General features: G+C 51.5%; 1 protein-coding gene across 2 annotated transcripts; it reads left to right on the forward strand.

Annotated features, from left to right (window-relative positions):
• The first annotated feature begins 1,956 nt into the window (after positions 1-1,956).
• On the forward strand, positions 1,957-22,266 carry EIF3B (eukaryotic translation initiation factor 3 subunit B). Of its 2 annotated transcripts, XM_065892140.1 has the most exons (19): positions 1,991-2,065; positions 2,231-2,405; positions 6,740-6,932; positions 8,894-9,013; positions 9,318-9,375; positions 9,564-9,692; positions 10,083-10,240; positions 11,046-11,177; positions 11,260-11,326; positions 11,716-11,762; positions 13,016-13,226; positions 14,862-14,934; positions 15,790-15,912; positions 17,381-17,459; positions 18,252-18,390; positions 20,333-20,458; positions 20,982-21,059; positions 21,422-21,530; positions 22,148-22,251. In XM_065892140.1, the coding sequence occupies exons 1-19, from the start codon at positions 1,991-1,993 to the stop codon at positions 22,249-22,251; spliced, it is 2,196 nt and encodes a 731-aa protein (XP_065748212.1). The 2 variants fall into 2 exon arrangements, with proteins under 2 accessions (XP_065748211.1, XP_065748212.1); XM_065892139.1 differs by having other exon boundaries at positions 1,957-2,405; positions 22,148-22,266.
• Positions 22,267-23,914: the final 1,648 nt, after the last annotated feature.

Raw genomic sequence — 23,914 nt, forward strand, 5'->3', positions numbered from 1 at the left:
TCCCTTCTCTGGGAAACAGTAATGAGTGGCTACTATTTACAACACCTGCACGCTGGAGAAGTCTTCCCTAAGAAATATATAGCTGCCAGACTCAAGTCAGCTGTTTTCAAGCTTTTCTGTGAATAGCCACTTCTTTTTTTTTTTTTAATCAATTTATTTATTTATTTTTGGCTGTGTTGGGTCTTCGTTTCTGTGCGAGGGCTTTCTCTAGTTGTGGCAAGCAGAGGCCACTCTTCATCGTGGTGCGCAGGCCTCTCACTGTCGCGGCCTCTCTTGCTGCGGAGCACAGGCTCCAGACACATAGGCTCAGTAGTTGTGGCTCACGGGTCCAGTTGCTCCGCGGCATGTGGGATCTTCCCAGACCAGGGCTCAAACCCGTGTCCCCTGCATTGGCAGGGAGATTCTCAACCACTGTGCCACCAGGGAAGCCCAATATCCACTTCTTATTCATTGATTTGTCACCAATAGCACCTTCTAGAAGAAAACGGCTGGCAGAGCCCAACGATCTATGAAAATTGCAGGTGAAGCTAGAAATTAGGAGGATAACTTCGACAGCCAGGAAAATTAGTTTGCCTTTGGGAAGCTGGTCCACGGGCCACGCACATAAAACGGGCTACCCCTCATTTTACAGGTGGGGAATCTGAGGCAGAGAGACCAAGGGGCCTGCCCACAGTTACAAAGGTGAAAGGAAGACGGGGAGGATTCAAACCCAGAGGTAGGCAACCTAAGAACCCTGGTTCTTTTCTTTTTTTCCTTTCCACTGTGGTAAAATATACCCAACATTCCATTTAGCCATTTTTCAGTGTATAGTCCAGAGGCATTAAGTACATTCAAACTGTCGTGCAACCGTCACCCACTATCCATCTTCCCAAAACGAAACTCTGTCCCCATTAAATCCTAACTCCCATTCCGCCTCCCCCAGCAGCCACCGCGTTCTTTTTTAGAAAGATTAAAGCATTTACACTGAGCGGTGGCCCTCATGCTCGGCAAAAACCAAAATACAAACACAGAATACCTTCCGGACGGAGCAAACCAAAGCCAGAGTCGCTGCGCCCCTGCGGCTCAGGTACTGCGACACCTGTGAGCGCGGGCCTCGCCGGCCACGCCGGCCACGCCCTCCCGCGCTGCACCCGTGGCTGGTCACACCCCTCTCCACGCGCCCGCGGTTGGCCCCGCCCCCGCCCCGCCCCCGTGGTCCGCACGCTCGCGCGTCTGGGGGCGGAAGCCCGCGCGGGCCGAACCATGGTACCATCAGAATGGGGAAAGGCGGAATTACAGCCGCCGCGGTGAGCTTGGGCGTAAGTGATTAAAGCACCTCTCATTCACTTTTGTATTGCGCCAGGCAGTCGTCCCTCTAGTAGCCTTAGCCTTCTCTGGCTCTCCAGGAATTCCGTCTGTGTTTTGGAATCGCCCATTCTTTTGCCCAGTCAGTAGACGAGTCTAAAAGCCGACATGTGGAGGGGGAACTTAGTAACGTAAGTTGAAATATTTGGTGAAAGACTAAGATATCCTAACCAAAATAGTCTGTTGAACTTACAGTTTCCTCTAGTATCAATTTTTAAGTAAATGATATTTTCACGCACTTCCGTGTACTGAGATGATTTCTGGTACCTCCTTGCGGCTTCACAAATAGTTTATTCCTTTACCGCGGGGCCCGACGGGAGAAGGAAGGGAGTGGCTGCCATGTTGGAGGAACCATCTGCTAGTTTAGGTGGGGTAGCGTAGTTCCCAAACAGTTTGTAGATTGACCGAAGCAAGTGCGGTGATTAGAGTGGAGTACGCACTTGTCACAGGGGCGCTCTCGGAATCGCTGGTGGGCACATTTCTGCCCTGTGAGGTTTTCTGGGGGCGCGGGGCTGCAGCAAGGCGTGGGCGCCCCCCTATCCCCTTGGGCGCCCCGCCGCACGCACATGGCCCGGCGGTAGGCGCGCGGTGCGGCCTGGGAGAGTCGGAAGCGCGACGAGGCCCGGCGAGGCGGCAGCGAAGGGCCATGCAGGACGCGGAGAACGTGGCGGCGCCAGAGGCGGCCGAGCAGCGGGCCGAGATCGGGCAGCAGCAGCCGACCGTCGAGCCGCCGCCGGGGGAGGAGCCGGCGCGGCCCGGCGCGCAGGAGGCGGCGGGCGGCGAGGACGAGGAGGCTGGGCCGGGGCCTGATCTGCCGGCCGAGCCCGCGGCGGACGGGGAGGAGAAGGCCGATGCGACCCACGGCGTGTCCCCGCCGCCGCCCGAGGATCCCCCCACCCCGGCCGCGGGCGAGGCCCCGGCGGGGCAGGCGCGGGACTCTGCGTCCGAGACCGGGTCCGAGGGATCGGGCGGGGAGCCAGGCGGCGCGGCGGAGAACGGCGGCGCGGACGAGCCCTCCTTCAGCGACCCCGAGGACTTCGTGGAGGACGTGAGCGAGGAAGGTGAGGCGGCGGGGCCGGTCTGCGCCGAAGTTCCCGATCCTCGAACGCGGGAGGGGTGCCCGCCCTCTGCCTGTCGCCCCCACGTAGGGAAGGTTTCCGTGAGCGCCTGGATCTTGTTTTCTCCGAAAGAAGAGGAGGGCAGGGTGGAGGCAACTTGGGGAACCAGCCACTGGCACTGCAGCTTGGAGTTTGGAGGGTGGTGAAGGCAGACGGCGTGCACGCGGGAGCCGTGGTCGAGTGTGCAGTGGTGTGGCCATTAGGGTCGAGCCGAGCTGGACACTCCATGTGCTGCACGGTCTCGGGTGACAGTTCTTCGTCTGCAGTCTGGGTGCCCCGAGTGACCCGCCAGACTTGTCAGAGGCCTGAGACTGACTCGGGGCCGACTCCTTAGGGGTGGATGGACGCTGTCCCTCGGGAGTGGGGAGAACAGGGTGGCCAAGCTGGGTTCCTTTGCCCCCGCTGTCCCACAGCAGCGTCTACCCCAGAGAGTTCCTTGGGAGGACAGTTTGAGGCCGGCTCTGCCCGATTCCTGTTTGTGTCTCTCTTTTCCTAAGTCTGTAGGCATACCGTCATCCTTCTGTTGGCAAATAATTTTCTCGAGTTGTAGGATTGATTATCGCTTACTTTGCCTTTCTCTTTGCCTTGGTTCGACTTACATGCATTATTTCTGCTTTTTGCCTGAGAGAGCCTGGCTCCTAACGTGACTTCTGATGATGGCTGATCTCGTTTGTTTTTAGCCATTTTATCTTTCCAGGCTGGGAGCATATAAGTGGATTCCTCTGCATATTGACCACCTTATAATAAAATGGGAAAAATGAATTAGACACCATAGAGGTAGCCAACTATACACCAGCAAGATAAGATGTTACCACTTAAAGTTAGCCTTTTTGGAGATGTGTCTGATCACTCTGAGAATGAGTCAGAATAATAAAGGTTATCACATAAAACGGAAAAGAAGGTTTAGAGAACCGACAGAGTTGTTTGACTTTGAAAGATAAATTTATTTTTTAAATTTTTATCAAATGCTTTTGGTTTTTTTCCTTCCAGTTTTACTGAGGTGTAATTGATGTACAGCACTGTGTAAGTTTGAAGTGTACTGCATAATGGTTTGACTTATTTGAAACATAATTTTAAAGGGCTACCTGTTATTGTCACTGTTGTCTTTATTTCATGAGACAAAAAACATTTCAGCATGAAAAGCAGGAAAGGCTCCACAAGCTAGTGAGGACTTGGAAGCCACTGATCCAGTCAAAGCCCTTCACCTGTAAGAAAATGTGTTCCTTGTGGAGTAGGTTGCTGGGAATTGACAGAGAGGCTGTGTTTCTGGGCTCACCCCCTTTCCCCTACCCCCCAGCCTAGACCAGTGTTCTTTTCTTACCACACCAATTTATCTTCTATTTTAAAATTTGAGTTTTGATTTTAAAGCCTATTTTGAGCCCTTAGGTGTTTATTCACAACTGATTTTTTTTAAGCATTATTTGAGCACACCTAATTTACACAAGATTTCTAGTACGTGACTTCCGATGTGTGACAGGATACTGACGTGAGCACAGGCCATTCAAGCTAGGTGACTGCTGGGAGGGCCTTTGGAAGCCCCTGTCATCCTGATATTTTGCCAGAGTGACCTGTGAGTCTCCTGGTCCTGAGGAGCAAAGACTGAGCAAGCTGTCAGTTTTCTTGAGGCCAGTAGCTCACATGTGTTTTCTGGTGCGTGAGAACTGCCCTGTAGGGCAGGAAAGTGATGCTCAAGGTGCTGGTTCTTTTGAAAATGAGCTGAGTCTGATGACGAGCCCTCCCGTAGGTGCCGCAGCCCCAGTGCTGTTGTCTTGCCTCCTTCCTCTTTGAGACAGGTGAACTCTCACACAGTTGCATCTTTTTTTTTTTTAATTAATTTATTTTATTTTTGGCTGCGTTGGGTCTTCGTTGTTACACGCGGGCTTTCTCTAGTTGCGGTGCGTGGGCTTCTCATTGCGGTGGCTCCTCTTGTTGCGGAGCACGGGCTCTAGGTGCACAGGCTTCAGTAGTTGTGGCATGTGGGCTCAGTAGTTGTGGCTCACGGGTTCTAGAGCGCAGGCTCAGTAGTTGTGGTGCACAGGCTTGGTTGCTCCGCAGCATGTGGGATCTTCCTGGACCAGGGCTCCAACCCGTGTCCCCTGCGTTGGCAGGCGGATTCTCAACCTCTGCGCCACCAGGGAAGCCTGCACGGTTGCACCTTAATCAGTTTAATTTTTCAACTGCCTTTGGTGCTTGGCCAAGCAAATATGTGATAATGGTTTTAACTGAGTGTCTTCTTTGCTACTTAGTCTTGAGAACTGTTTCTTTCTTTACTCCCTGTAGTCAGAGTGGGAACCTGACTGTGTGGGCTGGTAATGATGGAGGAAGTGTGTTTCTTCCTGTGTAGTTACTATGCTTATTCCCTTCAGGGTGTGTGGGTGGGTTCTTCTAAACCAGACACAGTTTGTAGGAAAGCTGAGCTTTTTATGTTTGTAAGTTTGGGTCAGGCGTAACAGGCCTTGTCATTGTTCGGTACGTCAGCTTTAAAAGGAACCCAAGGGTTTGGCTTCAGTCTCTGTAGGGAAGATGCGATGACCTAATCTGCCTCTTCTCTTCTTTTTCCTTTTTGCTTGGCCTAAATTTTAGCTTCATTGAAATTTAACTGGCAATTCTTTTATCCAAGGTAACATTTTCAGTATCATTCGTTAAAGGTGTTGAAGTTTAATTAGAGATAGTTTATAACAGGGCTTGCCTCTGGAAATTAAAGGACTTTTTTTCTTTTTTGAAGACCTCTTAACCTTTTTCACACAAAAGTGAAGAAAATTCGTCTTAAGTTTTGAAAGTGAAATACAACAAAGAATATTTTCTGACACGTGTCCTGTATAGCATGTTGAAATACTTGAGTATAGTGCAGAGATTAGAGTGGTAATTAGGTTCCAGAACACATAGATACCTGAGTAACAAGCCATTGTTCTTCAGCTGTTGTTTAAAAATTACCTCCTACACTCATTTTGCCTGTACAGACAGCCCCCAAGTTGTGATGGTTTGAATTACAGTGGTATGTAAGTGGGTTTATCAGGAAGTAACCCCACTGTAAATCAGGAAGGTCTGTATTACCAGTGTAGTTTCGTGTGATGAGTATGCTTTGATGGCAACCTTAAAGATGTCTTTCTGTTCTAGCTCCTAACACGGTGCCTTGTAATCTTACAGCTTTCTAGACAAGCTGGCTAACTAACTGGGATTAGGATTCGTACAGAATTTGTGTTAAAAAGAGGAGGATTTGCTTTTTTCATCTGATACTCCATTTACCCTCCGAGAGCCCATCTGCAGCAGCCAGTCCAGCATTTCTGTTGGCGCTGGGGCGTTAGGGTCAAAAGGACTCCAAGCCTGAGACAGGCCTCGGGTAAGATTGCAGCGGGCAGCCCCCAGATGACATTGAATCGCCCGGAAAACAGTAGGCCGCCAGTTGGCTTCGCAGACCTGTTTGCACTGATTCCTCTGTGTTTCTTTTTCCTAGTTCGTTTTACACCTATCTTTTCTTCTTTTTCTCTTACTCTTGCTGACCATTTTATGGAAATGAAGCAATTCTGAGACGTTTGAACACTTAAGATTTGGGTTCTTTGATCTTAATTTTAAAAGCGGGTGGCATGAACATAATAGGTTTTGAGCTTTGGGCTGAAGTTATGAGAATGAGTTGATGTTGCTTACTGTGTTCCAAGCACCGTTCTAAGCATTTACAACTTAATGTCTGTGTGGCTGGTGTCTCCCAGTGACACTGCGAGGTATTTCGTCGAACTGGAAGACGCGTCACTGTTGGCTTGCTTCCGTGAGCTTCTCTAGTCTGCAGCCACCTGGTTGAAGTGCCATTCTCAGTCCCGTGTTGTTTGTAAACAAGGCTGTTTTACGGAAAGAATAGAGGGTGATGAGTTTGTTTTGTTGTAAACTGAAGACAGTGCCCGGTGGTGAATTTGTGATAGCGGTGGGTCAGAGAAGGCCATTCCTAGCTCACTTCGGGGTTTCTCTGATTTCTGGTGAAAGGCCATCCTCTTTTTTGCCTTCTTCATTATTAAAACCTCTTTGAAAACATTCATTTAAAATCTTCCATTATTGCCAGAAGTCAGTTGACATATCTTGACTGTCGGTGGGAGTGTAAAGAGTTACAATATTTCTAATTCTTTCAAGTTTAAATTTTGAGTCAAGCCAGGGCTCTGATTTCTTTTGCTCACAGTGAAAGTATTTAGATTATTCACTTTTTGCTTTTTGGAAACTTGTTCAGTGTGCTAACCTAGTGCATTAACTTGGTCAAAAAAAGTCATTCGACAAATCTTTCACTTGTACAGAATTACTGGGAGATGTACTCAAAGATCGGCCACAGGAAGCAGATGGAATCGATTCCGTGATTGTGGTCGACAATGTTCCTCAAGTGGGACCTGACCGTCTGGAGAAACTCAAAAACGTCATCCATAAGATCTTTTCCAAGTTTGGGAAAATCACAAATGATTTTTATCCAGAGGAGGATGGAAGGACAAAAGGGTGAGTCATGTTCTCCAGCACGGAAGTGTCACTTGTGTTTTCTTGGTAGCTGACAGACACCGTGAAGATGGTCGTGTGCTCAGGAGCTCACTGTGGATGCGGGAGCATGGCCTCACTTTGGCACTTCGGTCACATTTATCCAGGCCGCCCACTGCTCTGTGGAGCAGTGATTTTGGTCCTTGGGGTCATTGGAGGGAGGGAGAAGGAGATGCAGTGTGGTTCTTGAATTAGGTATTATAAGGTGGCTGCTATGCTTTTAAGAAATCAGACCTTGATCTCTTCTTCGTTGAACACTTATTGAGACAATATACATCCTGGGTAAAGGGACCAACAGATCTGAAAGTTGGCGAGATTTCAGGAAAATTTGACATGGTATTTTATTGATTCTAAGATGTGCTTTTGTCCCACATTTATCATCTCTGAAATGGAGATACTTCTTAGAATCTAGGAGACATTGTGTCATTCCGTAGTAACTTTTTTGTGGCATCACCTAAAATATTGTATCTTTTATTTATTTTTAAGTGTATTTATTTATCTTTGGCTGCCTTGGGTCTTCGCTGCTGCGTGCGGGCTTTCTCTAGTTGCAGCACGCAGGGGCTAATCTTCGTTGCGGTGCACAGGCTTCTTATTGCGGTGGCTTCTCTTGTTGCATAGCACGGGCTCTAGACATGTGGGCTCAGTAGTTGTGGCACGCGGGCTCAATAGTTGTGGCTCATGGGCTCTAGAGCGCAGGCTCAGTAGTTGTGGCGCACGGGCTTAGCTGCTCCATGGCATGTGGGATCTTCCCGGACCAGGGCTCGAACCCGTGTCCTCCGCATTGGCAGGCAGATTCTTAACCACTGCGCCACCAGGGAAGTCCCTGTATCTTTTAAAAATGGTAGCATGAGGTATGTGTCTTGCAGTTTGCTTTTTAAGTTCAATATTAGGTTTTTTGTGTTGGTAAGTGTAATTCTAGTTTCCTCCTTGTAAATGCTCTGTGCTCTGTCATATCATATGACAGTTGTCTGTTTTCCTATGGATTGACAGTGTTTTGAACAGTGGTTAGGAACAGCCTAGTGTCTGTCCTCTTCTGAGCACAAGAGAGGGTTTGGGGTGCATGAAGTGTCCCTCTTCAGAGCCACTGGCCAATCCCCGATTATGCCTGAGTGTCGCTACCAGTTTACGCTCGACCAGCAGGGATGAGAGTTCTGTTTGTTGCTCCACAAACTTATCAGACTTTCACCGTTAAAATTTCATAAAAACATCAGCCTCTGGGTACAGGCAAAATTGTCTTTATGGGACAGGAATGAGAAGGTGGTATAAACTTAATTTTTTTTTATTTCAAATTTTGGAAACTACCTAGAATAGCTTTAATTTCTTAAACAGTTATCACATGCAGGCAGCGCTTCATACTTTTTCTATTTCAGGAACTAGGTGGAAGGATAACCTTTTTTTGAGCAGTTCCTTGTGTTATTTTTGTTATAATGAAACATTCTCTGAGAGCCTTTGTAATTTTGCCTGTAATACACAGTATTAGACTACCCATGTTTTTTTAAACAGTTTTGTTGAAAGGTACTTGACATACAGTAAAATCGGATACTGTCCATGTCTCTTTAAACAGTTTTGTTGAAAGGTACTTGACACAGTAAAATCGGATAGTTCTAAAGTGTACAATTTCATAAGTTTTGGTGTATGTATACACCCATAAAACCATTACCATAGTCAAGTTAATGAACATTTTGGTTACTTAGCTGTTCTATAATTTCTGATCGTGTACTTAGAGACTTTGGATCTTTGCTAGGATTTTGTTCACGTTTAGAACTGTTCTGCTAGGGATCTGACTGCCTCCGGGACACGGCGGGAAGACAGGTCTCGGATACTCATGGCGGGTGCGAGCCCTGTGGAGGGCTGGGCGTGTTGAGCGTGCCCTGCCTGACCTTCACGTCTGCAACTTGTGCGAGTTGCCCTCTTTCTCGATGCAGGTATATTTTCCTGGAATATGCATCCCCTGCCCACGCTTTGGATGCTGTGAAAAATGCCGATGGCTACAAGCTCGACAAGCAGCACACGTTCAGAGTCAACCTCTTCACCGATTTTGACAAGTGAGTTCTGACTCGGCCCAGGAGAACCTGGGCATTTTCCTGAGCGTGAATGGCCAGACATTTCTGCCCCGGGGGGCAGTGGGTGCTTAGTGGCCTTTTGGGTAGCTGCATTCTCCCGTCAGACCACTGCAGGACCATTTCGCATCCCTGGCCAGTAGCACCCCCTGACCACCAGCGTCCCCTCACCGGTTGTGACCAATCAAAACCTTGTCCTTTCCCCCTGCGGGGAGGGCAGGGGTGCGGTACTGCCTGGGGTTGAGAAGCACTCAACCTTGTAATCATCGTCGTGTTGCTACTCTTCCAGGTACATGACTATCAGTGATGAATGGGATATTCCAGAGAAACAACCTTTCAAAGACCTGGTATGTTGTATAAAATCTATACGTAATGGGAAGAAATGGTGGCTAGCCTCTCGGCTTGAAGTGATGTATTCCTCAGGAGTTAAAGCTGCTGACTGAACTTGTCGAGTCTCTTAAGAGCAACAGTTATGTATTCTTTGGTTAAAATTAATGAAATGTTTTCAATCCCTTGCCTTTGGTTCTGTTTCTAGGGAAACTTACGTTATTGGCTTGAAGAGGCAGAATGCAGAGATCAGTACAGTGTGATATTTGAGAGTGGAGACCGCACTTCCATATTCTGGAATGACGTCAAGGATCCGGTCTCCATTGAAGAGAGAGCGGTGGGTATTTGCTGCCGTGTGGGGACTTACCTCATGTTTCCTTAACAAAGAGGAGTTTGGTGGGAATTCCCTGGCAGACCAGTGCAGTGGTTAGGACTTGAGCTTTCACTGCCAAGGGCCCGAGTTTGATCCCTGGTCAGGGAACTAAGATCCCGAAAGCCACACAGCAAAAGAAAAGAGGAGCTTGGTATAAGAGCAGGTGAGTGTCACGTGCTTTGAGGTTACGCCTCTGAGAACAACTTCTATTCTTCCAGCTTTGAAAGGCACCCTAAGAAGTGGATAGGCTTCTTGTGTTTTCTGCTAAAAGCTTGAGGAGTATATTTGTTGTAGACTTTGGACTCTGTGTTCGGCGTTTTGTTGTGTTAACATCGGCACTGATTCTTTCCACAGAGATGGACAGAGACGTATGTGCGTTGGTCTCCTAAGGGCACCTACCTGGCGACCTTTCATCAGCGAGGCATTGCTCTTTGGGGGGGAGAGAAATTCAAACAAATTCAGAGATTCAGCCACCAAGGGGTTCAGCTTATTGACTTCTCACCTTGTGAAAGGTAAGCTGTTCGAAAATTGCAAACGGAGTCGTGCCAGCCTTCTATGGGTAATTTTTTCAAGCTTTATTCTGCAGTAATTTTAAAGTTAAAATAGAAACATTATAGGAAGAGTCCAGAGGACTCCCGTGTGCTCTTGACCGCGATTCTCCAGTTAGTATTTTGTTGCATTTGCTTTATTGTTTCCTTTCTCCACACATCTGCATAAGCTACATCATCTTGCATAAGGGACTTGCGTATCTGCTGACTTTGGTATCGACCGCGGCGGGGGGGGGCCTGGAACCAGTCCCCTGTGGATACTGCACGTGACCATCTGTTCTCTTTACCTTGTTGTCTTAATTAAAATCCAAGGAAGAGAAAGTGAGAATTCCACATCTCTCATTCCGCGCGTGCACACAGCCGACTTTTGTTTGGAATCTGTTGGATCATTCCTTGTCCTGGTTTCATCAGGGAAACTTTTTTTTAACACCTTTATTGGAGTATAATTGCTTTACTCGGGGAAGCATTTTGAGGTGACCCTTGGAGCACCCTGGTGCCGAGCGGGGTGAACGGTCTGTGCCACAGTGGCTCTGCTCCGTATTTCGAGCAGGGTCTCCAGGCGGAGGACAGGGTCGGGGGAGCCTGGGGTTGGAGGAAGTGCTGCTTCCACGGGTCTCGGCTGCTGTTCTGGCGGCCTCGCTTGTGCCTGGAGAGTCTCCTTCTGGAGCGGAGGCGTGGACAGGTCCTCGCCACGCCCACACAGCTGTGACCTTCACGTGAGAGGACGTGGAAGCGTGCAGGAGATGAGTAGGTGTCCCCTCTGTTGCAGGTACCTGGTGACTTTTAGCCCCCTGATGGACACTCAGGATGACCCTCAGGCCATCATCATCTGGGACATTCTTACCGGGCAGAAGAAGAGAGGTTTTCACTGTGAAAGCTCAGCCCATTGGCCTATTTTTAAGTAAGTGGACCCGTGGTGGCCAGTGGTGACCTCTTTGCGGCCTTTTCTTCGTCGATGAGTCTGGCACTGTTCTTCTTTGTAGGTGGAGCCATGATGGTAAATTCTTTGCCAGAATGACACTCGATACTCTCAGTATCTATGAAACTCCTGTAAGTGATTTACTTGATTATCTGAAAGTGAGCTGCCCCATCAGTTGCTTGTCAGCTCCAGTCGCTTCTCGAGGACGCGGTGCTTTCCCTTAATTCGTGGTGCAGCCAGAAGGGAGAGAGACTAGTTCTGTGCCTCTCAGTTGCTCGGGTCCTGGATTTGGGTCTTGAATCTGCCGGCCCCCGCTTCTGCTGCCGCAGGGGGTTAAGGATGGGAGTTGGTGAAATGGGCTCCGGAAATGTGTCCTTCGCTGCTGTGCGTGAATTGTTCCATTGTGATCTGTCACCCTCTGCGTACACTGCTCCCTCGGCAAGCTCACGTTGTAAAAGGTTGTGTGAACCGCCGAGACATTGGCCTGGTTTAACTCCATTGTAACCTTGTTTTTCCACAGTCTATGGGTCTTTTGGACAAGAAGAGCTTGAAGATCTCTGGCATAAAGTAAGCGAATCTCTTGGCATGTGGCTTTTGCCTCCCTCCTCCGGTGCTCGGCCCCTGCACGGTTGCAGAGAACGCTGGTGCTTTGTCACCCTAGCGCCAGGGTGTCACGGCAGGCTCGTGCCCGCCGCTGCGCACTGTGTTGGCGGCCCCCGTCAGCATTCACCGTTCCTGCGCGTAGGGGCATCTTGAGGGCCTACTTCCTTTCGTGGTTCTGCCTTGGAACCAGAGACTTGGGGGCGCAGTCTTTGAGGAAGAGGGGTCTCCACTTAGTTGAAAGTCTCTGTGTCTCTTTGGTGGTCTGTGCCATGGGGTTTGCGTGGCCTCAGTGAACTGCAGCTGGTTTTCTCTGTCAATGAGGAGGCACGTTTTTTTTGTTGTTGTTTTTGCGGTACGCGGGCCTCTCACTGCTGTGGCCTCTCCCGTTGCGGAGCACAGGCTCCGGACGCGCAGGCTCGGCGGCCATGGCTCACGGGCCCAGCCGCTCCGCGGCACGTGGGATCCTCCCGGACCGGGGCACGAACCCGTGTCCCCTGCATCGGCAGGCGGACTCTCAACCACTGCGCCCCCAGGGAAAGCCCTGGAGGCACGTTTTTATTTACCTGAAATCTCTGGGGGCAGTGAAGTATCAGCAGTGCAAGGACATTCACGCCTCTTATTATTTTTATGTTTACATTCTTGGGCAAAACGATGGCTTCTAATTAAAAGTAAAACTGGGAATTAATTCTCAGTAAAATGCAAAAGTAAAGGTACTCTTCACAGATAGGAACTCATGGATTGTTCGTTACAGCACTTTTTAGGGTAATTTTTGCAGTAGAGAGAATTGCACTAATTCTTCTTTAATCCTCTTACATTTTTTGATTTGGGGTTTTCCCCCTTTAGCCCCTTAACGAATCTTCGGAAATCATGTAGCTGGGTCCATCAGCCTAAAGTTTATTTTACTTGCCTTGCGGTTAAGAGTTTGAGTGGGGTTTCAGAGCTTGGGGATTGAGTCTTGTGACCCCTGTGCGACAGTGCGTGGTATTATCAGCACCTCTCTCTCTCCTCGACGGTACAGTGTGTCTAGCAAAGCCCCCGAGTTGTTCTGCGGACGGAGCCCACGCTAGTGAGCACTCAGTGAGCGCTGGCTGCTACTAGTGTTCTTGGGGTACACGCGCCACTGCTGAGCTTTTACACAGAGAATGAGGTCTCTTGTTCTCTGCTCTCATCATTTCTTAGCCAGTCCTCGTAAGCATTTCATTTTCTTTGTTCTGCAGAGACTTCTCCTGGTCTCCCGGTGGTAACATAATAGCCTTTTGGGTGCCTGAAGATAAGGATATTCCAGCCAGGGTAACCCTGATGCAGCTTCCTACCAGACAAGAGATCAGAGTTAGGAATCTATTTAATGTTGTGGACTGCAAGCTACATTGGCAGAAAAATGGAGATTACTTGTGTGTTAAAGTAGATAGGACTCCAAAAGGTACCCAGGTAAGTGGATGCCAGTGGGCAGGGGTCATTCCTTGTACAGCTCAGTTCTGTTCGGGGGGTGTTAATGGACTTTTTGGTTCAAACTCACGACTTATTTTCACACCCACCTAACACCGAAAGATAGCTGGTGTGTCATAGCTAGAGGTGTTGTCATATTCCAGCCGAGGAGTGTAATGTTTTTCTGGAAAACTTTGAGTGGGTGATAACATTCGTGTAGTTTAGAGTTGACGTAGGTTCGCGTTCACAAGAGAACACAGGGAAATCTCTAGGCACCCACCTGCCTTCACTGAAGGAGTTAAAATGAGTAGGTTGTTTTCTTTTAGATTTTCTCTTTAAACACAGGGTAGCATGCTTGACAGTTCTGCATCCACACTTTCTGTTGGTTTGCATCAGTTAATATTGAACTTAACCAAAAAATTGCGTGATTTTTTTCCTTCTAATGGAAATATTCCTCTTCCTTTTACCAAAAAAAAGTTCTTTTAAGTGTACAGTTACTGGATTTTATTGCATTCACACAGTTGTACAAGTTACCACTGTCTTAATTCTAGAACCTTTCCATCGCCCCCGAAAGGAACTCCACGCCCATCAGCAGTCACCACCATTCCTGACATCCTCTAATCTGCTTTCTTGCTTCCTGTCTCTGGATTTCCCTATTGTGGACATTTCATGTGAATGGAGTCGTGCGCTCTATGGCCTTCTGTATCTGGCTTCCTTCACTAAACGTTTGTTCAAGGCTCATCCAGGTTGTGCCATGTGCCCGTCCCTCATTACATTTGTGGCTGAGCAGCGGCCGTTGAATTGTATCGTGTTTGTCCATTTAGCTGTTGATGGACACTTGGGTAGTTTCCACCTTTTGGCTGTTGTGAATAACACAGCACCCACTTTTTACGTGAGTGCATCTTGAAACGCACTGCAGGATGTTCTGCTGTTTTGAAATAGTTGGATCAGTGCTAGTCAGTGGACCTTTATGGCACTACAGCTGCGATGTGTATTCTTGGACCTATCTGTGCTTGAGATGACCTTTAGGGCAGGTCTTGAATAGAATCTGGGTTGGGGGTGGTGGGATCCATTAGCTCTCCAGAGACTGTACCAGTTTCTACCTCCGTCAGCTTTTTTTTTTTTTTTTTTAATTATTTATTTAGGCTGCGTTGGGTCTTCATTGCTGTGCACAGGCTTTCTCTAGTTGTGGCAAGCGGGGGCTACTCTTTGTTGCGGTGCGCGGGCTTCTCATTGCGGTGGCTTCTCTTGTTGCGGAGCACAGGCTCTAGAAATGTGGGCTTTAGTAGTTGCGGCACGCGGGCTCAGTAGTTGTGGCTCGCGGGCTCTAGAGCGCAGGCTCGGTAGTTGTGGTGCACGGGCTTAGTTGCTCCGCGCCATGTGGGATCTTCCCGGACCAGGGCTCGAACCTGTGTCCCCTGCATTGGCAGGCGGATTCTTAACCACTGTGCCACCAGGGAAGTCCCCCTCCATCAGCTTTTGAGAGTTCTTGTTTCATCGTTTTAATCACTACAGATAGTCATATGTCTTTACCAGGTGTATATGTTTAATCTTTCATTAAATTCTTAAATTGTCCTGTCTTCCTCATGCTTTCAGTTTCCAGAATGTTACCCCTTTCTTTTTCTTTTTTTTACACAGGGTGTTGTCACAAATTTTGAAATTTTCCGAATGAGAGAAAAACAGGTGCCTGTCGATGTGGTCGAAATGAAAGGCAAGTCCCATTGTCATTGTCCTGTGGTTGAGTTCACCTGTGTGCTGTCACATGTACCCTTAAAGCTTCTGTGTAAATTCATGGCCCAGGTAGAATGGCCGAGACTCGGAACCCTGATTCACAGTGAACAGCACCCGGCTCTAAGTTACAAAACATGCATGTGTTTAGGGTGTTGTCCTTTCCAACTTCAGTCTCTTAGCTTTTCCAGTTGCCAAGTGAAGTGATGCCTCCTGTTTTTCCACACCACGCGATCTGCTTATATAGCAGAGGAACAGGGGTTCTCACCATTTTCCACACTTGGGAGAGAGTGTGAAGGGCAGGCTTTCATCACATGCCCAGTGACGGCAGCCGAAGGACTTGTGCTCTTACGTGTGAAAGTTCTCAGTTTAATAGAGGTGTTTTGTTTTTTTGGTGGGTTTCTTTGGACTCATGGAAACTTCAGATGCTGTGTTTCTGTCTTTAGGTGGAAAATTTAGGCTGTATTTTCTGTTTTGCTGGGGAGAGGAGGAGGGGAAGGGGGTGAAGTGGCCGCGCTGCCTGGGTAGAGAGGCGCGTGAGCCCTTGCGCCCAGGGCCGCGGCGAGGAGTGTGGGGAGGGTTTGTCCACAGGCTGCACCGCACCTGGCCTGCCCCTCCCCGCCCCTGCGGCAGGACGGGGCGGGGCGCAGGGTGCTGTCCCTGCTGGCCGGGCGGCTCCACACAGGTGCAGCGTGCTGCCTTTGCTTCTGTGCTGTTCTCTGGTCCTTTGAATGAATTTAAGAATGTGGGGCATTTCTCTGGTTGAATAACTTTAACTGGTCAAGAGTGTTCTGTTCCTAAGTGACCAAAAGGAGCTCACCCTTCTTCCCGGTCTTAGAAACCATCATAGCCTTCGCCTGGGAGCCGAACGGGAGTAAGTTTGCTGTGCTGCATGGGGAAGCTCCTCGGATATCAGTGTCTTTCTACCACGTGAAGAACAATGGCAAGATTGAGCTCATCAGTAAGTAGGTGGCTTGCGCCCGACTCTCAGGACAGAGCTCGGTCGTCGCTCCGCGCAGAGCGCTCGGTGGGACAGGTGCGGAGGGCCACGTGGGCCCGTGGCGGTGGTGATGGCCCCAGAGGGAGTTTGTTGCAAAGGATGGGCCTTCTCTGCGCTCCCGTGGGGCCCTTGTACTTCACTGTTCCGAAGTCCTGTCCTCTCCTCTTGTGGCTGCAGCTGCCCGCTCTGGGTTGGGGTCACATGCCCGCCCTCGGTCTGCTCCTCCCTCAGGACAGGCTCCTCGCCCAGCCTGGACGCAGCGGGGCTCCCCGCTCCTTGCTCTCCTGTCCTGCGTCCTTAGTGCCGAACACAAGGCGGGTGCTCGTTGGCTGCTTCAGCGTTTCTCTTTGTGAGGACTGAGGTGGGGGACCTCTTGCACCCACCTCAAGGGTGAGGCGCCCTCAGGGTGTGCTCGCCCCACGCTCCCCGAACCTCAGCCAGGGCTTCTTGCCACAAAGGCAGGGGGGTCATCCCAGTACCTGACGGGGACTCCTGTGCCCTGGGAAGAGCTCTTCCTGAGAGACTTCTCAGGTTCACTTCCTGAAGTTTAGCAGTGCTTGTGGTAGAATCATTTCGTGGTGTTATCAGTTGGCTGTCTATCACAAAATTGACTCTTATTAATTCCCTTCGTCATGAAAGGAAGACTTCATGGTCTCTCGTTACCAAGTGGGTTACAAAAGAGCAAGTACACGAGTGCCTCTGCCTTCCGAGTGCCCCGCTCCCCTGCCCCCCCGAAGGGTCCGTGTCGGGGTCGTCGCACGCACTTCCCGGCCTCCTCGTGGTGGGGACCGTAGAGCACGTCTGCCAACAGCGTTCTCTTTGCTTTGTCTTGGTCCGAGAGTCGTGCCGCCCCCGCTCAGGGTGATGCAGCCTCACCCCCCTCCGCGCCCTGCTCCTTCCTCCTGCGTGAAGAGACCCCCAGGGCGAGGACCTGGCTCTAGCCCTTCAGGAAGTGAGTGGTTTGGAGAGATGATGGAGTTGGATGGCTTGTTAGTTAGAAAGGCGTGTGAGTCACAAGAGGAGTGGATTTTAGGCTTTTCGGGGTCGTATGCCTCTTTGAGAATCTGATGAAAACTGGATTCCTCACCCTGGTGTTGAGTCCCTGTAATCACACTAACCGTAAGTGGAGTCTTCTGTCCAGGGACATTGTCAGGTACCTTGTCAGGGACATTGTTTTGAACGGAAAATGTCATTTAAGATAGCATTGCAGCTTCAGAATCCCCCGTCCCTTCTTTTTTTTTTTTTTTTAACTGGGTCATAATTTGAGGTGTACTGAAGGTGATTTTTCTGACCTGTTTTCACAGGTAGCCAACAGGTGTGGTACCTCCGTAGAGTTGTGGTGTATACACCCATGGGGGGCAGCGAGAGCCCACTGCCGGTCCTCCCGTCTCTGCTGCAGGCTGACCTCTGACACTTTCTTTCCTTTCAGAGATGTTTGATAAACAGCAGGCCAACACCATCTTCTGGAGCCCCCAAGGGCAGTTCGTTGTGTTGGCTGGTCTGCGGAGGTGGGTTTCTGTCTGATGCGGTGGGCTTTGGTGTGGGCTGTGCAGAGACCCTGGCCCCGGGCCCGCTCCCCTGCCCCCCCAAAGGTAGGGTATGCTGGCTACCCTACCTTCGGGGGCCAGGTAGCGATGCTGGCTCTGCGCAGATGCGGTGGACGGGTTCTCCCACAAAAGGGTCGGCCCGTTTGGGTGAAGCGTTGTGTGGCGTCTCCATCCTGCTCCCCAGACGCAGGCCAAGACCAGGCAGATTAAAACAGCCTGGCCACAGGCGCTTTCGCCGCGGGCCTGGAGGACAGGTCTGCGTGGTTACGCAGGACCTCTTGCTGGTGATCCCGTTGCCATGTTGTAAGGTCCGTGTCTCCTTGTAGGCAGGATGTTCAGTCAGGCCGTGAGCCCATCTTGTCCTCTGGTTGGTGTGACCACGAGGACCTGGGCGTTACCCTCGCCCGCTCCCCCCTTAGTTGCTGTTTCCAGCAGGACGTGTGCAGTGCTGCCTCCGAGCGGCAGGACACCCCGTCTCAGCGTAGGTGCTTCTTGCTGTGGCTTTGGAGGCTTGGCCTCAGACAGCCTTCCCTCTGAGAATAATCACAGCAGACACTACGTGCTCGTGTGCCCTGTACATCTTCAGTCACAACATCCTTACGAGGTCATCGCTGTGATTATTTCCACGTCGGTGATGAGGTGGTAGTTAGGGAACCCCGGGCTCCCGAGTCTGGCCTGTACCCTCACCCTGGAGCCGGGGGCGGGCACACACACGGCTCCTGCAGAAGGCCCACCGTGCTGTCTGTTCCCCAGTATGAACGGCGCCTTGGCCTTCGTTGACACTTCGGACTGTACGGTCATGAATATCGCGGAGCACTACATGGCCTCCGACGTCGAGTGGGATCCGACTGGGCGCTATGTCATCACCTCCGTGTCCTGGTGGAGCCACAAGGTACGGGGACATGGGGAGCCTCGGTGCCACGTGGACCGGGATGTGGGGAGCCCTCTTCGCCGTGGGGAGCCCTCTTCGCCGTGGGGGAGCGCACAGAGCGTGGCATCGCATCACCTCCCCGCCTGCGTCTCATCCCTGCGGGCGATGCGGTTGATCCACTTGAGCTCCCGGCCCGGCCCAGGCTGCCCAGAATCCCTCTCCCCAGAGCCCTGAGGGCAGCCAGCCTTCTCCACGAACAGGGCAGCATTGTTTCATCTCTCTTCCTAAGTTAGAGCGCGTCTTAGTCGCTCCAGTCGGAGCCGGGCCGCCCACATCTGCCGCTGCAGCCAGAGAGGGCTTGTAGAGTGGGAATCAGATGGTACCGCTTCCCGACTCAGTTAGCACCCACCCACTGCACTGTGGGACTAAACCAGCTGCTCACTGCGCGGCTCCCCGGTGGAGGGTGGGTCTCTTCTGGTTTGCACGTGTTTTCCCAGCACAGTATTTCCCTCTTGAGGCGTTCCTGCTTCGGACCGTCAGTACTTGGTCACCCGGCCCGTTGGGTCCTCTGTGCGGCGGCCTCTGACGGCACAGCCTTTGGCTGTGCGCGTTTCCTGAGTGGAGGCCACGCTGGCCCCAAGCGCCCGTGCTCGCTCCCGCCTCGTGGCCTCTGCGTGCGTCCCCTCCCTGGAATGTCAGTTCACGTAGGTGCTGTGCTTCCTGCCATTCCGGTGTCACCAAGCGTGCATCCGCAGAGGCCCCCTCCCCACCTGGTTCCCGCGTCCTCTCACCCCGCTCTATGTTTTCACGGTGCTCAATGACATGCGCTCACCTTAGCCGTTGTTACGAGTTCCTTGTCCCCTTTTCCGGCTGGCATGGAACTTTGCAAGGACAAGGGCCTTTTCTCCTCTTCTGAGCTGTGTTCCCAGCATCTGAAACTGCTCAGCCTTCAGTCAGGATTTGCTGTCCGAATTGGGCTGTGAGAAAACGTTTGCCGTTTCTGTTTTTAACTTCTTGAAAAGATCATCATCTCTGTCGTTAGCAAAAGATTTGAGGATGTGTCAGTGGAGGTAGAAACAGGATTCTGTGATCGCAGGAGCAGGTGTGGCACCGCCAGTGAGCGGGCTTCTCGGCCTGGGGCCTCCCTGAAAGGGCATGAAGCTGTGTCTGTGCACGGGCACTTTTCTGGGGAGAGGACCCGTTTCCTCTTGGGTCTCAGGAGAGATCCATAGCCTGAGGTTCGTGGGGCTCAGAATTGGTGTCCGTACAGATCACGCTCTGTAGCGTCTGGTTCACACGTTCAGTGTTCTCACGCTGGTGGTTAAACTTGCTGAGGACTCTGCCTTGTCTTTACTGACTGTCGTTATTGATTGAGGTATTGACAGTTGAACCAGCTCGTGCATGTTTACAGACCAATTAGGGCAATTCTGTTTAACGAAGTGATGAAGTTTTAGGAACACGGGCTTTGCAAATGTCACTGGAAACAGTGTCTTGAGTAATAATCCTTGCGTTCGGATCAGGATATGTTGACCATGCCCGTGTCTAGTTTGTTCAGAGGTCGCCTCAGTGAGGCCTACCCTGACACTTTACAAACCTTTTAGACGACTGACCACGCGGTGTTAACTGCTCCCCGAGTGCTGGTCTGCAGCGGGAGTTCACCAGAGCGTAGGTTGTGGCACTGCTTCCTTTATCCAGCGGAACCGTGTTTGGTGACGTGGTTGATTTCTGCTTTGTTAGCCCTGTTCCTAGCTGCTGCGCACGCTGCGCTGTCCAGTCAGGTACGTGAGTTTAGGTGTCTCCCAAGTGCCAGCGACGTTGTTTGGCAAATTATTGGCTCCCGAACAGTTGTTGAACGTAATGGTTAATTTTGTCACTTCTGCCAGCACTAAGGATTCCAGGGCCTCTGCCTCCTGGTGGAACGTGGTACAGGGGGCAGCTCAGCGGGGCCTCTGCTCTCTTCCAGGTGGACAATGCCTATTGGCTGTGGACTTTCCAAGGCCGCCTTCTGCAGAAGAACAGCAAAGACCGCTTCTGCCAGCTGCTGTGGAGGCCTCGGCCCCCGACCCTCCTGAGCCAGGACCAGGTCAAGGTCTGGTTGTGTCTTCGTCGGGTGTAGGCACGTGGGGGCGACGGGCGCTGAAAGGAGCCGCTGCTGCTTCCTGTTACCGTTAGGGTGATAACGAGTGAGGAGCAGAAACGTGACATTTATGGGGGACCCTGTGAAGAGACGCAGAACGACTCAAGAACCAAAAGGAAAGAGTAGCTTCAGAGCGGAAGCAGATTTTCAGGTTAAGGCCACGTCGGTACCGTTCCAGGGAGTTCGCACAAACGGGCGGGATGAGAAAGGTGGCAGGGGCAATTAAAAAGTCCTGCTGGGATTTACATAGTGATGGAGAAACACGCTGATGGTATCAGGACAGAGCTGAGGGAGCCTGTAAATCCCAGGGAAGGAGGACAGGCCACTGACGTACGGACGCTGCGTTTGAGCACTCTCGGAGGCCATGCTTTGCTCATCATTGAGGAGGTCGTTCTCCACGTTGGCAGCTCTGAGGATTACATTTGTGGTTCTTGCTTTGAATATTTAAATCCTGAGTGACTTGTCTTTGTTTCAGCAAATTAAAAAGGATCTGAAGAAATACTCCAAGATCTTTGAACAGAAGGACCGTTTGAGCCAATCCAAAGCCTCAAAGGTTAGCCTTGTCCCCAGGCCTGAGGGAGGTGCCAAGGACCATCCCCTCATGGCAGAGAAGGCCGGTGCCAGGCCACGGGGACAGACTGGCGGGGGCGGCTCTGTGCCGCCGGGGCCCACCTGTGGCCCTCGGGTGGCTGGCATTTCAGACGCGGAAGGCGGGTGGTACGGGCCACGCTAGAGGCAGAAGGCGGCGAGCACAGGTCCCACCTTTGCTGCCCCCGGAGTGTGTGTAGAGTCCTTACGTCACCACGTCAGGTGGGCCTACTGCTGACCGTGTTTTCACTTCCATTTGGGTTGAGCAAAGTTATGGCAGTGATGCGAGCTGTTAGTTGTGTAAGTTCTCTGCAACCCTATCCACAGGAATTAGTGGAGAGAAGACGGACCATGATGGAAGATTTCCGAAAATACCGGAAAATGGCTCAAGAACTCTATATGGAGCAGAAAAACGCACGGCTCGAATTGCGAGGAGGTAACTGTTAGCCAGAGATGCACTCTTCCAAGCGTATGGTTAAAGGGTTTTTCCCTAGAATTGCGAGGAGGTAACTGTTAGCCAGAGATGCACTCTTCCAAGCGCATGGTTAAAGGGTTTTTCCCTAGAATTGCGAGGAGGTAACTCTGTTAGCCAGAGATGCACTCTTCAAAGCGTATGGTTAAAGAAGTGTTTTTCCTTTTTTTCATCTTAATTTCCCAGAGTTTTCAGAAAACGTCATGTGTTGTCTAAAGATTCTTAAAAAGAATCTTTCAAAGAAGACTGTGGCTTGCGGTATCTTAGTTCCCTGCCCAGGGGTTGAACCCAGGCCCTGGCAGTGAGGGCACCGAGTCCTGAACACTGGACGCCAGGGAATTCTCTCTTTAAAAGTATCTTAAAGGGAATCTTTAAAAGACTCTTGAAAAGAACTGAGAGGTTCTTGCTGCCTGCAAGTCAAGGCCATAGTCCTTTCTTTGCAGGGGACCTCGCTGTGTTCACATCGGCCTCTTGGCGGGTGCGGGACGCGCGCGCGTATGTGTGTGTGTGAATGTGTTTCACAACTTCTCGCCCCACATCTGCACACGGTGTGACACACGCACGCCCGCTGCCCCCTGCAGGTGTGGACACTGACGAGCTGGACAGCAACGTGGACGACTGGGAGGAGGAGACCATCGAGTTTTTTGTCACCGAAGAAATTATTCCTCTTGGAAACCAGGAGTGATCCGGGAGCACTGTGGTGAGCCTTGAGACGGGGAGCACACGGTGTCCTGTTTGCGCTTCCTTCCTGTTCTGCTCTCCCGCAAGTCAGAAGGCAGCTCATGTAAGGCGCTGAGTGAAGCCCAGTTGCCGGTACTCAGGGTTAGCCACGTCCTTGCCTGTGAGCTGTGAGGGGTCCAGTGCAGACCCTGGGTGTCCGGAGCCTTGCATCTGAGAGCTCTGGGCCTCAGGCTCCCGTAAAATCCAGCAGGCCTTGGCCATGGGTGAGAGGAGGGCTGGGGCAGGCACTGGTGGTTGATGCCTAGGGAAGAGGAGGGGGCTTTGCTGGGCGAAGGCCTCAGGGTGTCCAGCAGAAAGGTGGGCCTCGCCAGCCGCAGCACCCGTTCTGGTCCGTCCCTGGTTGGTCTGAGACAGGAGCCTCCAAAACCCCGTCAGGTGCAGCCGGAACGCAGGCTTCAATAACAGAAAAGACGTGGCGGCTCTGGACCTCAGAGCGGACGTGTGTGGGGGGAGAGGAGGTCCGGGGCTCCGTGTGCCTCGGTGTCCGGCCGTGCTGCCTCCGCGGCAGGGAGAGCAGGGCCGGGGACTCCGCGTCCAGGCTGCTGCTCGTCTGCAGGCGCCGGGCCGGCGTGGTCCCTCCTGCTTCCTAAGGACGTGTGCCGTGCGCTCACCACGCGTGCTCGCCTGGGGCCGAGGCCGCCGCTGACCACCTGATGTAGTTCCCTTCTTACAGGACAGCGAGCGGACGGTGTCCCCTTGTTGCAGCGTCACCGTGTGTTGTGCTGGAACCGAGGTCATCCTTTTGCGGAAAGCCTGCCCACTCCTGACTTTTCACCTGCGCTTTCTCTCGCCCGGGCTGTGGCCACGCCTGGGACTCGCCGTCTCCACACGTCGCTGTGCCTTTCAGCCCCTGGTACCCAGGGTGGGGGAGGTTTGCCGGTGCTGCTCTCAGTTTTCTCTCGCTGGGTTTCTAATCGCACCGAAGACTGGGCCCTGCCTCACATGGCCAGCGCCGTCCACAGCCGCGCAGGGTCCCTCCAGGGCTCCCTGGCCGCCAGCAGGGAAGCCGCTTGGGGCACCAGCGCGTCCCCCGCCATTCAGGTTGTGACAGGTTCTCTCAACAGGCTGAACGTGGAAATAAAAGCAAACCTGTATGAAAAAGCTGTCTTTCTCCTGTCTTTGAACGTAGATAGCAGCCTTGACCTTCATGCTTCTCCCGTCTGCCACAGTAGCAGCCGCAGCCGCCGCTGGGCTCAGCGCATGCCGCGCTGTGCTCGAGAGGCAGGGCGGGGCCGTCCGCCTCCCTCGGGCTGTCCTTCTGCGCTGCAGCTGAGCTTTGAAAAGCGATGCGTCAGCCCAAACACAGTTTCTTCTTTTTCAATTTGTTGTTTCCTGTGCTTGTGGTTCACCTGATGAGAAAGAACCCTTTAGCCTTTTCCTCAGCTACACAGGTTTGAAGACTTCCATGGACAGTTGTCACTTTAGCCACTAGTACGTGGTCCTGTTTGAGTATCTAACTCTTTCCCCTGCGGAGGAGGGAGTGAGCAAATCCAGGTAACTCAGCTCGTTTTCACCTGCAGTGTCCTGCTGCCCTCGGTGCCTTGTGAAACGGCAGCTTCCACCTCTGTCTCTTTCTCTCCTGGAACCCGAAGCTTAGTTTAAAAAGC

Source organism: Phocoena phocoena, chromosome 15, assembly GCF_963924675.1.
Source record: "Phocoena phocoena chromosome 15, mPhoPho1.1, whole genome shotgun sequence".
NCBI lineage: Eukaryota > Metazoa > Chordata > Mammalia > Artiodactyla > Phocoenidae > Phocoena > Phocoena phocoena.